At 38.5% G+C, this 13,698-nt stretch overlaps 1 protein-coding gene across 1 annotated transcript in view; it reads right to left on the reverse strand.

Moving 5' to 3' along the window:
- The window catches only part of Adam7 (ADAM metallopeptidase domain 7), an 87,353-nt gene extending 75,786 nt beyond the window's left edge, over positions 1-11,567 (reverse strand). Inside the window, exons 1-4 of the mRNA XM_087216734.1 lie at positions 11,296-11,567; positions 10,517-10,577; positions 7,999-8,124; positions 7,798-7,880 (exon numbers count right to left, since the gene is read on the reverse strand). Of these exons, the coding sequence (XP_087072860.1) occupies positions 7,798-7,880; positions 7,999-8,124; positions 10,517-10,577; positions 11,296-11,567 (542 nt within the window). The remainder of the gene's footprint in view (positions 1-7,797; positions 7,881-7,998; positions 8,125-10,516; positions 10,578-11,295) is intronic.
- Between the last annotated feature and the right edge of the window lie 2,131 nt (positions 11,568-13,698).

Genomic DNA, 13,698 nt, shown 5'->3' on the forward strand with positions numbered 1-13,698 from the left:
AATCCCCCAGACTTTCACCTCATCAAAGGCAAGCCCAGGGGCAATGAGGTGAAACAATTAAAAAACCACTTATCTCAACTCTCAGAAATGGTAACATGGAAGTAACAAAGCAAGAGAACAAAGCTCTAGAAAAATTCAAATGAGAAATAATTTCGCAGATAACTACAGAGATGGTGACCAGAATGAAAGACATACTTAGTGACTCTAAAGCAGATACAGATAAAAAAAAATAGAGGAACTCTGGAAAATGATGGAAAACACGAACACTCAACATAGAAAAGAAATGGAATCCATAAAACAGAGTCAAACAGATATCCAGGAGATTAAAAATTTCATTGAAAATACATCCAGCAGAATTAGCCAATGTGAGAACAGAAAATCAGATATGAAAGATAAGATTGCAAAGATCGTGAAAAGAAAGATTTCTTAAAAATAGCAAGAGTGGGCCAGGGATCTAGCTCAGTGGTTCTGCTGCTTGTCTTGCAAGTGCTAGGTCCCAAGTTCGATCCCCAGTACCCAAAAACACCCAAAGAAAACCCAAACAAACAAAAAATAGCAAGGGAAGGGAATAAACATGAGAAAAGGAAAAAATAGAAACAAACTCTTTTAAATAGGGAGAGGTGGAGGAGTTGAAGGGAGGGCAGGGGAAAAAAATAAGAACCAAGATATATTGTGTAAAGGTACAAATTTGCAATGATGAATGTTATCATATTGTATACCTAAAATGTACCAATAAACTTAATAAGAAAAGCAGTAAGGGGCCAAGAGAAATCAATCAGCAGCTGCTTGATGATGCAAAGAAGAATAACATAAGATTAATAGGAGTTAATGAAAAAGCATAATAGTGCAAATGACACATAAAAAAAAAAACTGTTCACAGAAGTAATGGCAGAAAACTTCCCAAACAGGGAAAAATAATTTGAAATAGAGGTAGCTAAGGCATATAGAACTCCAATTAGCCATAATTTTAAAAATCTTCCTCAAAGCATATAATAGTCAAGATTCCAGAAATTCAATACAAGAACAGAATATTTAAAGCTGCTAGGGCTGAGGATTTAGCTCAGTGGTTCCACCACCTGCCTCGCAAGCACAAGGTCCCAAGTTTGAACCCTGGTATCAAAAAACAAAACAAACAAAAAAATACGTTTTGAGCCGGGGATTTAGCTCAGTGTTTCTGCCGCCTGCCTTGCAAACTCAAGGACCCGAGTTCAATCCCCGGTACCAAAAGAAAAAAAACTGCTAGAGAAAAGAAGCATGTTACCTATAAAGGAAAGCCCATCAGAATCACAGCAGACTTCTCAATACAAACACTCAAGTCAAGGAGAGATTGGAGTGAAGTATTTCAAGCCCTAAAGGAAAGCAAACTCCAACCCCACAAAACTATCTTTCAAAAGTGATGAAGAAATCAAATACTTGCATGACAAAAAACACCTGAGGAAATTCATGAACATCAAACCAGCACTTCAAAGTGCTCTAAAGGGTGTTCTAGAAAGAGATAGCAAGGACTACAACTCCATGAACCCCAACAAAATGAATCCACTAGGCAAGGCAAGAAATAAAACAGAGGAGGAAAGAAAGGAGTTAACAACAGGAAAATAGCATGACAGGGATAAGTCAATATATCAATTATAATCATCACCATTAATGGCCTCAATTCACTAATCAAAAGAAATAGACCAGCAGAATGGGTCAAGGAGCTAATCCAACAATATGCTTCATACAAGAAACACATTTGATTAAAAAAGAAATTCATAGACTAGAAGTAAAAGATGGAATAAAATATTTCATGCAACAGGAACCCAGAAAAAAGCAGAGTTAGCTATTCTGTTTGCAGAGAAAGTGGGCTTCAAGCCAAGACTAATTAAGAGAGACAAAGAAGGTCACCACTTCCTTATAAAGGGAACACCACAAGAGTAAAAGATAACAATTATAACTATATATGCATAAAATAGCAGCACACCCAATTATATAAAACAAATATAAAAATAAAATAAGTACTAATCCAAATGTAATGGGGGGCCTCAATATGCCAGTCACAAATAGATTAACTAGACAAAAACTCAACAGTGAAATATCAGAATTGAATGAAACTTTTGAACAAATGAACTTAGTAGATGTCTACAGAGTGTTCCACCCACAACATCAGAATACAGGTTCTTCTCAGCTGCATACAGGGCATTCTCCAAAATAGACCACTTACTAGTTCATAGAATGTGCTTAAGTAAATGCAAAAGAATTGAAATTATCCCATTTATATTATTAGACCATTGTGCAATGCAATTAGAAATCAACAGCAAAAAAACCCACAAGAACTTCATCAGTACATGGAAATTAACATTCTCCTGAAAAACCAATAAGTCACAGATGAAATTAAAGAAGAAATTAGATAGTTTCTGTAATTAAATGATAATGCCAATACAACATACCAGAACTTATGAGATAGCAGTCCTATGAGGAAAATTTATAGCAGTGAATATGGATATCAGGAAAACATTCTGGGCTCAAATAAACAACATAAACCTGAACCTCAAGCTTTTACAAAAAGAACAAGTCAAGCCCTAAGCTCACATGAAGAAGAAAATCATAAAGATGAGAGCAGAAATTAATGCCATGGAGACTAAGAAAACAATACAAAGAATCAATGAATCAAAGAGTTGCTTCTTTGAAAGATTAAATAAAATTGACAAACCCTTAGCCAACCTTCTCAAAAAAAGGAAAGAAAAGACTCAAATCCATGCAATTAGGAATGAAAAGGGTGAAATCACAACAGATCCTGCAGAAATCCAGAAGATCATCAATACCTACTTTGAGAACCTGTATTCTAATAAGATAGAAAAGACAGAAGAAATGGACAGATTCCTAGATACATATGAATTACCAAAATAAATCAAAAAGATATAAAACTTCTAAATAAACTAATATCAGTCAGTAAAATTGAAGATGTAATTAAAAATTTAACAACAAAGAAAAGCCCAAGCCCTGATGGACTTACTGCTGAATTTTAAAAAAATTTTGAAGAAGACCTAATGATGCCATATTCCAAACTCTTTAATGAAATTGAAAGGGAAGCAATATTCCCAATTTTATCCCTGGAAGCAAGCATTACCCTGTTACCAAAGCCAAAAAACGATCTAACCAAAACAGAGAACTACAGGCCAATATCCCTAATGAACATAGATGCAAAAATCCTCAGTAAGATGCAGATAATCATCAAGAAGGTTATACACCATGAACAAGTTGGATTAATTTCAGGAATGTATGGATGGTTCAACATATGCAAATCAATAAATGTTACATACTAACAGAGCTAAGAAACACCCATTCGTGATAAAATCCCTACAGAAAATTGGAATAGATGGTCCTTTTCTCAGTCTGATAAAAGCCATCTATGACAAACCAAAGCCAACATCATACTAAATGGACAAAAACTGAAACCTTTCACTCTAAAATCAGAAACAAGACAGGGAAGTCTATTGTAACCACTCTTGTGGTTCTGAAAACATTAGGCAGAGAAATTAGACAAGAGAAGGAAATAAAAGGAATAAGGACAGGAAAGGAAGAAGTTAAATTATCATTATTTTCAGAAAACATTATACTCTACATAGAAGACCCCAAAAGCTCCACCAAAAGTCTTCTAGATTTAATAACCAAATTCAGTAGCATAGCTGGATACAAAGTCAACATCAAAAATCAATAGCCTTCCTGTGAATGAATAACAAATTCACTGAGAGAGAAATTAGGGAAACAACACCTTTTACAACAGCATCCAAAAAAATGATATACCTAGGAATCAGTCTAATGAAGGAAGTTAAAACCCTCTACATGGAAAACTACAGAACTCTGAAAAAGGAGATCAAGGAGGATATCAGAAAGTGTAAAGATATCCCTTGTTCTTGGATAGGAAGAACTAATATAGTGAAAATGGCCATTCTTCCAAAAATGCAATTCTGATCAAAATTTCAATAGTATATCTCACAGATTTAGAAAAAGCAATCCTACATTCATTTGGAACCAGAAGAGACCTAGAATAGCAAAGGCAATTCTGTGCAACAAAGGCAAGGCAGGGGGCACCACAATTCCTGACTTGAAATTATATTACAAAGCTACTATGATAAAAACTGCATAGTATTGGAAAAAAAGACCTGAGGATCAATGGGACAGATTGAAGATGCAGAAACAACTCCAACATACTAAGCCACCTCATCTTTGACAAAGGAGCCAACCATCCTCACTGGAGGAAAGATAGCCTCTTTAGTAAATGGTGCTGGAAAAACTGGATTTCAACCTGCCAAAGATTAAAACTAGACCCATATCTTTCACCATGCACTAAACTAAGATCAAAGTGGATCAAAGATCTAAATATTAAAACAGAAACACTAAACTTGCTGGAAGATAGGTTAGGTAGAACTCTTGAAGACATTGGATTAGGAAAAGATTTTATGAACAAAACCTCAGTAGCACGGGAACTAGTACAAAGAATCAACAACTGGGATCTCATCTTATTAAAAAGTTTTTTCACAGCAAGAGTGAAGAGACAACCCACAGTATGGGAAAAAATTTTGTCAGCTGTTTCTCAAAGAACTAATATCTAGAATATACAAAGAATGCAAAAAAAATCAGATCCTCAAGTTCAAAGACCAAATTCAAAAATGAGCCTATCAAATGAATAGACATATTTCAGATGGAGATGTAGAAACAGCAAATAAATATATGGAAAAAATATTCAACATCATTGGTATAATGAATAAGAGATGCAAATTAAAACAGCACTGAGATTTCATCTCACTCCAGAAAGAATGGCTGTAATCAAGAAAGCAACCAAAAACAAATGCTGGCAGGGCTGTGGGGAGAAAGGAACCCTTCTCCATTGTTGGTGAGAGTGTAGACTGGTGCAACCACTGTGGAAATCAGTGTGGAGATTCTTTGAAGAACTAAAACTGGAACTTCCATTTGACCTAGCTATCACCCTACTTGGTATCTTCCTGAAAGAATTAAAAGCACCATACCATACCATAGGGATATGTGCACATCCATGTTTATAGAGGCACAATTTGTAATAGCTAAATCTTGGAAACAGCCCAAATGCCCATCAACTGATGAATGGATAAAGAAGATATGGTTGTGTTTTTTTAACACAATGGAGTACTACTCTGTCATAAAGAAGGTTAAGCTTGAGATATTTATAGCTAAATGGATGCACCTTGAGACAATACTCTTTTGTTGTTTTGTGTGGGTTGGGGGGGGTACTGGGGATTGAACTCAGGCCTTTGCACTTGCAAGGCAGGCAGTGGAACCACTGAGCTAAATCCCTGGCCCCTTGAGATGATACTCTAAAGTGAAATAAATCAGACACAGATGTTTAAATACCACATTGTTTATCTGGTGTGGGAAACCCAAACTGGAAATAAGGACTAAAATAAATGATAGACATTGGGAAATGGGAAGAAAATTTTCAGATGAGAAGGGGAACAAGTGGGAGGGAGAGAAGGGACAAGAATAAATCATATGAAATTATTAGATCTCAGGAGGAAAATAACAAAACAATAAGCGAATAAATAAGTGATCAGAGCTAAAGAGATTTACGAGACACCATGAAGGATACCAGCATGTGCATGAGGGTATTCCAGAATAAGAGAGATAGAAGTTGCAGAGAGCTTAATTGAAGAAATGTTAGCCAAAGACTTCCTGATTTTGAAGAAAGACATGGGTATACAATTGCAAAAATCACCATAAACTCAGAGCAACATAAACCAAAACAGTCATGAATTTAGACATGGGATAGTAAAGCTCTCAAAAGACGAAGAGATAATCTTGAAAGCAGTGTGAGAAAAGCCAGCCATCTCATACAAGCGATCCCCATAAAGATTATCCGTTAATTCATATGAGAAACCTTGCTGACCAGAAGAGAAACAGACGATATAAAGTACTGAGAGAAAAAAAATAAACTTAATGACTGACAGTATTGCACTGGGAAATGTGTCCCAGGAAGATGAGAGAGAAGATAAGATATCCTCATGTTTAAATAGGGCAATAAAATCCATCGCCAAGACAGTAAATCTTCCTTACAACAAATACTAGAGGGAGTCCTTCAAAGTGAAATAAAAGAACACTAGAGAAAGTAACTTGATGCCATACAGAAATAATTCCTCCTGGGCTGGGGATTTAGTTCAGTGGTTATGGCACCTGCCTTGCAAGTGCAAGGTCCCAAGTTCAATCCCCAGTACCCCCCCAAAACATAATAATAATAATTCCTCCTGTAAATACAAGGCATGAAAATATGTAAATGAGAATTATTAAAATTTTAATTCATTACACTTTTTTTTTGTTTACAGGATTTAAAAGACAAAAGCATAAATTAATTATTCATCTCTGATAGTGGGTACACAATATATAACCATTTAATTTTTAGCAGTGGAGAAATGCAGGAATATAAAATTGTCATCATTTTAAGTGAAGATATAATGACTGTAGAATAATTTCCATGGTAGCCACAAAGAAAATGGCTATAGAATGTATATATAAGAAAAATAAGAAGGAAATTAAAATGACTATCAGAAAGAGGCCTAGAACTCTTAAAACAAACACAACAAAGCCCAGTACCTAACTAGGAAAATCAACACCAAGTGGCAGTTTTAATAATGGATAGGACAACTAGGAACCCGAGAACTTGAACTTCATCATAGACCAACCGTATCTACTATGCAGAAAATGGCATCCAAATACAATAAAATACACAGTTTTCTTATTGCACATGAACATTGCCAGGATGGACCACATGTGGAGCCACAAAACAAATCTTAACTAACTGAAAATGTGAAAATCATTCCACGTGTGTCCTTAGCACAGTACCATGAAACTAGAAAGCAAGAGCAGAAGGAAAACTAGAGAATCCACAATTACTTGGAAGTACCCTTAAACAGCCAATGGTCAGATAAGAAATCACAAAGGAAATCAACATATATCTTGAGAGAAAGGAAAAAGAAGGCATAACAAACCAAAACTCAGGGGATTTCTGGGAAACAGGAAGAGCAGCTCTAAGAGGGAAATTTATAGAGCTGAACACATTTAAAAAATAGAAAAATCCAAAATCAACAACATAAATTTACACTTCAACAACCAAAAAAGAGGAATAAATTAAACTGCAAGCCTGCAGAAGAAAGGGGATTGTAAGGTACTGGTCTCTTAATTTTCACACGAAGCAAGTAGTTTTCCTCAACTGTAAAATCCCTCCACAATGTGCTCCCAGGGCCCAAAAGCAAGGAGGACAATCAACTGATTGTGGGCTGGAACCTCAGTAACTGTGACTATCCTTTCATATGTTGGTTACCTCAGATATTTGTTACAGTAATGGGAAACTGACTAAACTCACTGTCACTTGCTGTCACTGAATTTAGAAGTATTTGGTTATGCAGCAAGAGTCATTGGAGCAACAGATGAATTTTTTCAGCATGATGCTAAGCAAAAGATGTTGGACACAGAGCATGTGTGCTACATGATTTCTGTCGCTTGAAACTAAAATATAGAAACTTAACTATCATGATAGAAAGCAGATCTGTGATTGCCCAGAAAACTGGCTGAGCTTGAGGTTGAAGGAAAGGTGACATAAAGGAATAGATAAAAGAAATGTTCCATATGCTGATTGTGAACGGGTTACATTTTGTCAAAATACATTGAACTGTATTTTTAAATTAACTACATTTCAGTGTATGTAATTTACAGCTTGATGAAGTTGTATTTCAAAATATGTATATAGGCAAACATATAGAGGAAGCTAGAAACTAAGGGGTGAGTGCTAACTGTGAGCCCGAAGTTTGCATGGATATCTGCAAATATTTGTCCACCTGGTCGTCATTAAATTCATAAATTGTTTTTCTCTTCATCTTCGGGAAAATATTACGAAGAGCATGGTAGAAACTTAGCTCTGGGGCTGTTTACAATGTTTCAACACAAAATGTTACCAGCTTAAAACTGGACTTTTAATGATCAGGAAAAACTTACGGTTATGTGTTCATCTTCTGCTAGAAGTTTTTGTGTCTTAGCAATAGTTTTGTCTTTTCTAGAGGAAAAGCCTGCTTTGGACAGAAGAGTGAGTTCTTTCTTTTCGACAGCAGGTGTCACAATTGCCTAACAAAAAGAAGCATGCAGTAGTTCCTTATTGCAAAAGAGAAAGGGACTAATTATTTCTAAATATGGCTTTGAATACATTCAGTTAGTATCACTGTCGTGTTAGGGTCGCCATAGTAATGAGTACAAGTCCTCCCTCGAAGGCAACATGCTGGGCAGCTGTGGCAATGATTTAATAATAGTTCTTATGTGGAGCAAATGGGAACTTCCTGCCTCATAAACTGTGTGTCTATGTGTGTAGAAAAAAATACACATTTATATGTACCAGAGTCAGTATCCCAAATTCTTAAATGTTAAAATGTGAAAGATTGTTCTAGCAAGGAAGAATGAGAACTAACTAACCACCCGCTGTTGCCGGGGTTCTCAGAGAGCTTCCCACCCCGCCACTGCTTCCCAGTTGCCCAGTATCTGTGTGACTGGCTCTTGGGCTAATTCAGTACAAGCCAGGGACCCTGCTGGTGAGTGTCAGCACCAACAACACAGGACTTTGAGGCAGCAGGGCCTCTAGTGACACAGGAGGTGTTAGACGCTGTGCCATTTGCTGATACACAGAGATGCTTCTCTGGACAACAGTCACTGGCAAACATGCCATGAGCACCTTTGCCTACCGGCTGGCTGAGTAAAGCCTCCACTATCAGAGACTGTTAGGCTTTTCCTTTTGAAAATTGTAAATTATTCCTCAGGTTTCCAGAGGAGATATCTCTGTGGCAGCAAATCCTTTCCGGTGGACATGCTCTGTAGCATAGGAGCTCTGTGTCTGTTAACAGAAAAGGTAGGGTAACGGGGCTGGGGAACGTGGCGGCATATTCCAGACACAAGTGTATCTTCTCCACATTTAGTTATTCTTTCATACTTCTATATAAGGGAAGGAATAGTACCCTGAATAAATAAATAAACAATAATAGAATAAAGCAAAAGTGTATTGATTCTTTGAACTGTCAATTACCAATGAATATGGGATTTATTTTCCCCACGAAGAAAGCCACCTCCTGCATAAAAGCTGCTTGATGCACTCTGAATTGAAATATGACATTTTGCCACTGATGTGGAAGGTGGATCTGGGGATGGTTCTCCTGTTAACCCCATACTGGGTGGGAGGCCTTGTATGGATCCTGAGGGTCTCAAACCCCGTGTTTAGGAAAGAGCAGGGGCAGGACTCACACCCAGGTGCGCACTGAATCAGGGTAGGTGGTAGATGAACTGCTGCACAAACTGCTTTTGGAATAGTCATTGGTGTCTAAATTGTGTAGCAAGGCAATGGAGCTCAAAAACTAGCAGAACTAACAAGTTAGCTTTAAAAGGTCATGGGAAACATACAGAAATCAATTGAACAGAATAGAGAGGCCACAAATGGATTCTCACACATATGCTCTTTGGTACTTTTGTTTTGACAAGTGTATCATAGTAATCTAATGGAAACAGATACTTCTTTCCAACAAATGCTACTAGAAGAACAGGCTACATCCATAGAATAAAAGAACATTGTGCTTTACCTAGCATCATATGTGAACATATGGTTGAAATGCATCCGATACCAAAGAGCAAGAGCTAAAGGAACATAAGGAATAAAACAAAAGAAAATCTGACCAATCAAGGGGAAACAAAGAGGTGTTAGTAATATGAATATTCAGAGCAAATAAACAGTATAAAAGGGGAAATGATAAATCAGATTTCATCAAATTAAAATCTTAAACCTTGGAAAGATGATATATACGATTTATCTGAAATATTTGCAATACACATAGGGGACAAGGGACTTGTGTCTAAAACATTAGCCACTGCTCATGATATTAGGGGGGTAGGTATGAAGGCTAGGAGAGAAGTAGTTAGGGTCCACGTTCCATCCTTTGGTGAGAAGTGAGTTAAGGCTGCAGTTCCCAATGGAGCTTTCAAGGAAAGGCCAAGCGAGAAGCCATCCTGGATCTTTGGCAGGAGGTTGGGGGTAAGGAGGAAGTGTGGAATGTACAAGGTGGCCTTCCCATTGAGTAAGGGCAAAAGAGAGAGTTGAATGAGCAGTAAGACAGAAGACACCATCCTTGGACTAATTTTAATTCTCAGGAAGAACAGGTAATGGTGACATCTTGCCAGTTGTTATCCTACAAGTTATACTCAGGAGAGCCCATGAAATTGGAAGGTACCTGACAGAGGTGAGAAGACTTCCAAATGACTCCTGGGCTGAAGGAAACTCTAAAACTGGCTGTTTTGGGGTGAGGGTCTGGTTATATTCTTAACATGTCACTTTAGAGCAAATGATCCTCCCCAAACGTCTTTAACCCAGACTTCTGCCACCCAAAGTCCACTTTACATTCCTTCTCATTTTGGATTGCTGACTAGAGACAAAAAAACATCTATTGTCTTCAGTGCGTCCTCTGAATGGGACTCACTCACTTACCTCCTTCTGACCCACCGCATAATTCCTGGGATGAGGATTTCTTCCATTTTCCACACATTTCCTGAATAATGAGACAGGAAAGCACCATTTTCTTGTTTCCTTTGCTATAGCTAAATAAGGAGCTCTTCCAGAAAACAAAAAATGTTTTTATTGTACACCTAATAACAACAAGAAATAAATTGTTATAAAACCCACCTGCCCTGCTGTGTAGATTGTGTGTGACAGCTGTGTAGTCACATGAGTGGAAGCTGCTGGTAGCAATCGGGGATGATTCAGGGGCCCTCAGCTTGGGGTGCCCACGCGCGCGCCTGGGTGTGTGCGTGTGTGTGTGTGCACATCTGTGTGTGTCTGTTACTTAATGGTGCCTGGAGAGCACTATTTCCACAGCATGCATCCTCTTTCCTCCTTTCTGATTTCCAGACTCTTCTTAGGTATGAAATTGGCCAAATCTGAAATGAATGACGAAGAACTTTGCAAAGCCTGAGTTTTAAATTCAGTGTCACATCAAAAAGGGAAGTGAGATAACTGGATGGAAGACAGAAGCTAATTATGTGTTTGTTCAACAGTTAACAAAAGAGAAGTCTGCTCTACTGAGGTGAATGGATAAAGATTGGCCAAGGATGCAGTTTTCAGACTAAGATCAATTTTTTGTTAAGGCGAGTTGAAGGACACACAAGGTAGGGCTGCTGGGAGAGGCAGTGAGTAGAATGTGGTTTGGGACAGGTCCCAGGTAAGCTCCCTGACAAGGCCTCTGCTTGCGAACAGCTTGGCTGTCACACCTTGGGCCAGGCAAAAGGCCATTTTCTGAGGATTTTATTACTACGGAAGAGGACACAGAGGATGACCTAGCTACCGTTGCTGTAAGCACTGTAGCCACAAGGTGGTGCGCAAGCCCTGTACTTTGTCCACTGAAGCCTGAATCGGTTTCCAGGTGATAAATCCTGGCCCTACCTGAGCCTCTCGCTAAGGCTGCAAGTTTAAGAACTCCAATGTGTGCATTTCCCCGGATTCCGGAGGCTTCTTCTCTGCTCAGTAGCAAAGCACTGGTCATGGTTCCTCTGATGCCAGAGAAAAGTAGGGCTCAGAGTGTGCAAAGACAACCCTCAGAGGGTGCAAGGTGCGCAAAAGCGAGTATATATTTGCCTGGAAATCTACCAGGCTCAGCCAGGAGAGCTGGGAGCAGATCACAAAGGCGGGCCGAGCCCGGGAGACCTGCTCCATGTCAGTGGCCAAGGGACACCTGGTCGGGGGTCATGAATACGCTTTTGAGGAATGCAGGATCTGAAATCGAGGGAGAAAGATGATGTAATTGGTACTAGTATGGCTCCCTACTCGGAGATGCAGAGGAGGAAGGGAGCCAGTACTGTATGTAAAGCTCTCGGGCGGACTCCAGGTTCATGTTGTATAATAATCTTTATTTCTCGCTTTTATTTAGTAGACAAAGAGCTTTTTCTGGAAATGCCTTTTATTTAGTTTTGCTTTTCTCTTTCCTTTTTAAAAATGGTTGGCAAGGGGGACTCACTGGCTATCTCTGAGGTCAGCGCGGTGGGGCCGCAGCAGGAAAGCGGACAGGAGCGCCCTGGGCTGGAAGTGGCCTCCAAGCCAGAGGGAAGGACGATTTTCAGGAAGCGGTCGCGCCCCACCCGAAGAGGGGATGTGCCCTGAGAAGTGTGCCGTTAGGGGATTTCATCACTGGGAGAGCATCGCAGCGTGGACTTACAGCAAAGACTGCTAAGACGTCACTAGGCACAATCGCGTGAGGGGCCACTGTCCACTAAGCGCCCGTCCGTGATGGAGAGGTTGTCGTGTATCCCATGAATGTATTCAGGGTTGTGCATGCTTCTTCTACCAAGTTCAGTGACGTTGATTGGCACCAATTTTTCATACTTGGCTTCCCTCACTCAGCTTCTTTCCGCAACTGTTGGTGACTCATTATCTGCCCTTTGCTCCTATTGCCCATGGTTTTCCTGTTCCCACTGGACTTCACTTAAGACAGCAACATGGCTCTTTGTACTTGAAGATGGGACAGGGGGGTATTCTTCTGACAGCTTTATGTTTTCTTGTTTCTTCACTATAGATGATCCCTTTTCTCTAATATGAATGCAGACTTAGTCCACAGGAGAATGTGATGCACAGTCAGGTCTTGCAGTTTTATGTATTTATGTATTTATTTATGTATGTATGTATTTTTTTTTAAACTCTCCCCCATTCTCAGGGAAGCTAAATGATCCATTTTCTTATTTTTTTTTTCTGTAGTCTAATTCTGAGGGACCTATAAACATCTATAGCAGTTAGAGCCTGAACCATATTATCTATAGCCCATGGATTTGTTTCTTATGTTTTCCAGAAAGTATTTTATGTGCTATAACTATTACCTTCAAATAAAACCTCTGGGAGAAAAAATGTTCTTTACATATTTTGTATATTCCTTGCTTAGTAATGTGCTGGGAAGATAGTATATCTCAATCAGCTTCAACAATAGAATACATCTATTAATTCATAGAGTTGAAACTTTAATGCATGTAATTTCCAATCACCAAAGAAAGACAAATTGGTTTATCCTTGTGTGGACTCAATTTTCTTCTAATTGATTGTATTTTCAATGTAAAATACCAGACTAAATATTTTTCATTTTAACAGTAAATACCTAGTGTCGGGTAATTCGGTCAAGGAGCCAGCAGTCTTTACAAAGCAAATTACTTGACACTGTCTATGGACATTTGTGCTGTGAGCTCATGTGTACTTTCAGACACCATTCTGGGTTCCCTTGGGATTTGTGACATAGTATACACATCAATAAAATGGTATACAGATTCCATCCATCTCCAGAGATTATCTCACCAGACATAAAATGGCAGAAGTCCTGGCTTTAGAACCTGGTTCACACTTTAAAATTCTATGTTTGCCATAAGTTTTCTATGGACTCTTAGATAAATCATTAAACAACCTACTTGACCACACCCTTTCCTCCTATAAAATAATACATTTCACACCTGTCTTTTCATTTCATTAACTATTAAGCTAGATAAAATAAGTGAAAGTGCTTTGAAAAATTTATGCACTGAAGAGATGTATGATGGTGCTTACATTGTGTTTTGGTGGGAAGCAGGATTATACCCATGAAAAGTAATTGCTAGATAATAAAAAATACATTGCACATCACTGTTAGATTAGACATGCAT

Source organism: Heterocephalus glaber, unplaced genomic scaffold, assembly GCF_053883595.1.
Source record: "Heterocephalus glaber isolate CG9 unplaced genomic scaffold, H.glaber_assembly_v1.0 deba00001460, whole genome shotgun sequence".
NCBI lineage: Eukaryota > Metazoa > Chordata > Mammalia > Rodentia > Bathyergidae > Heterocephalus > Heterocephalus glaber.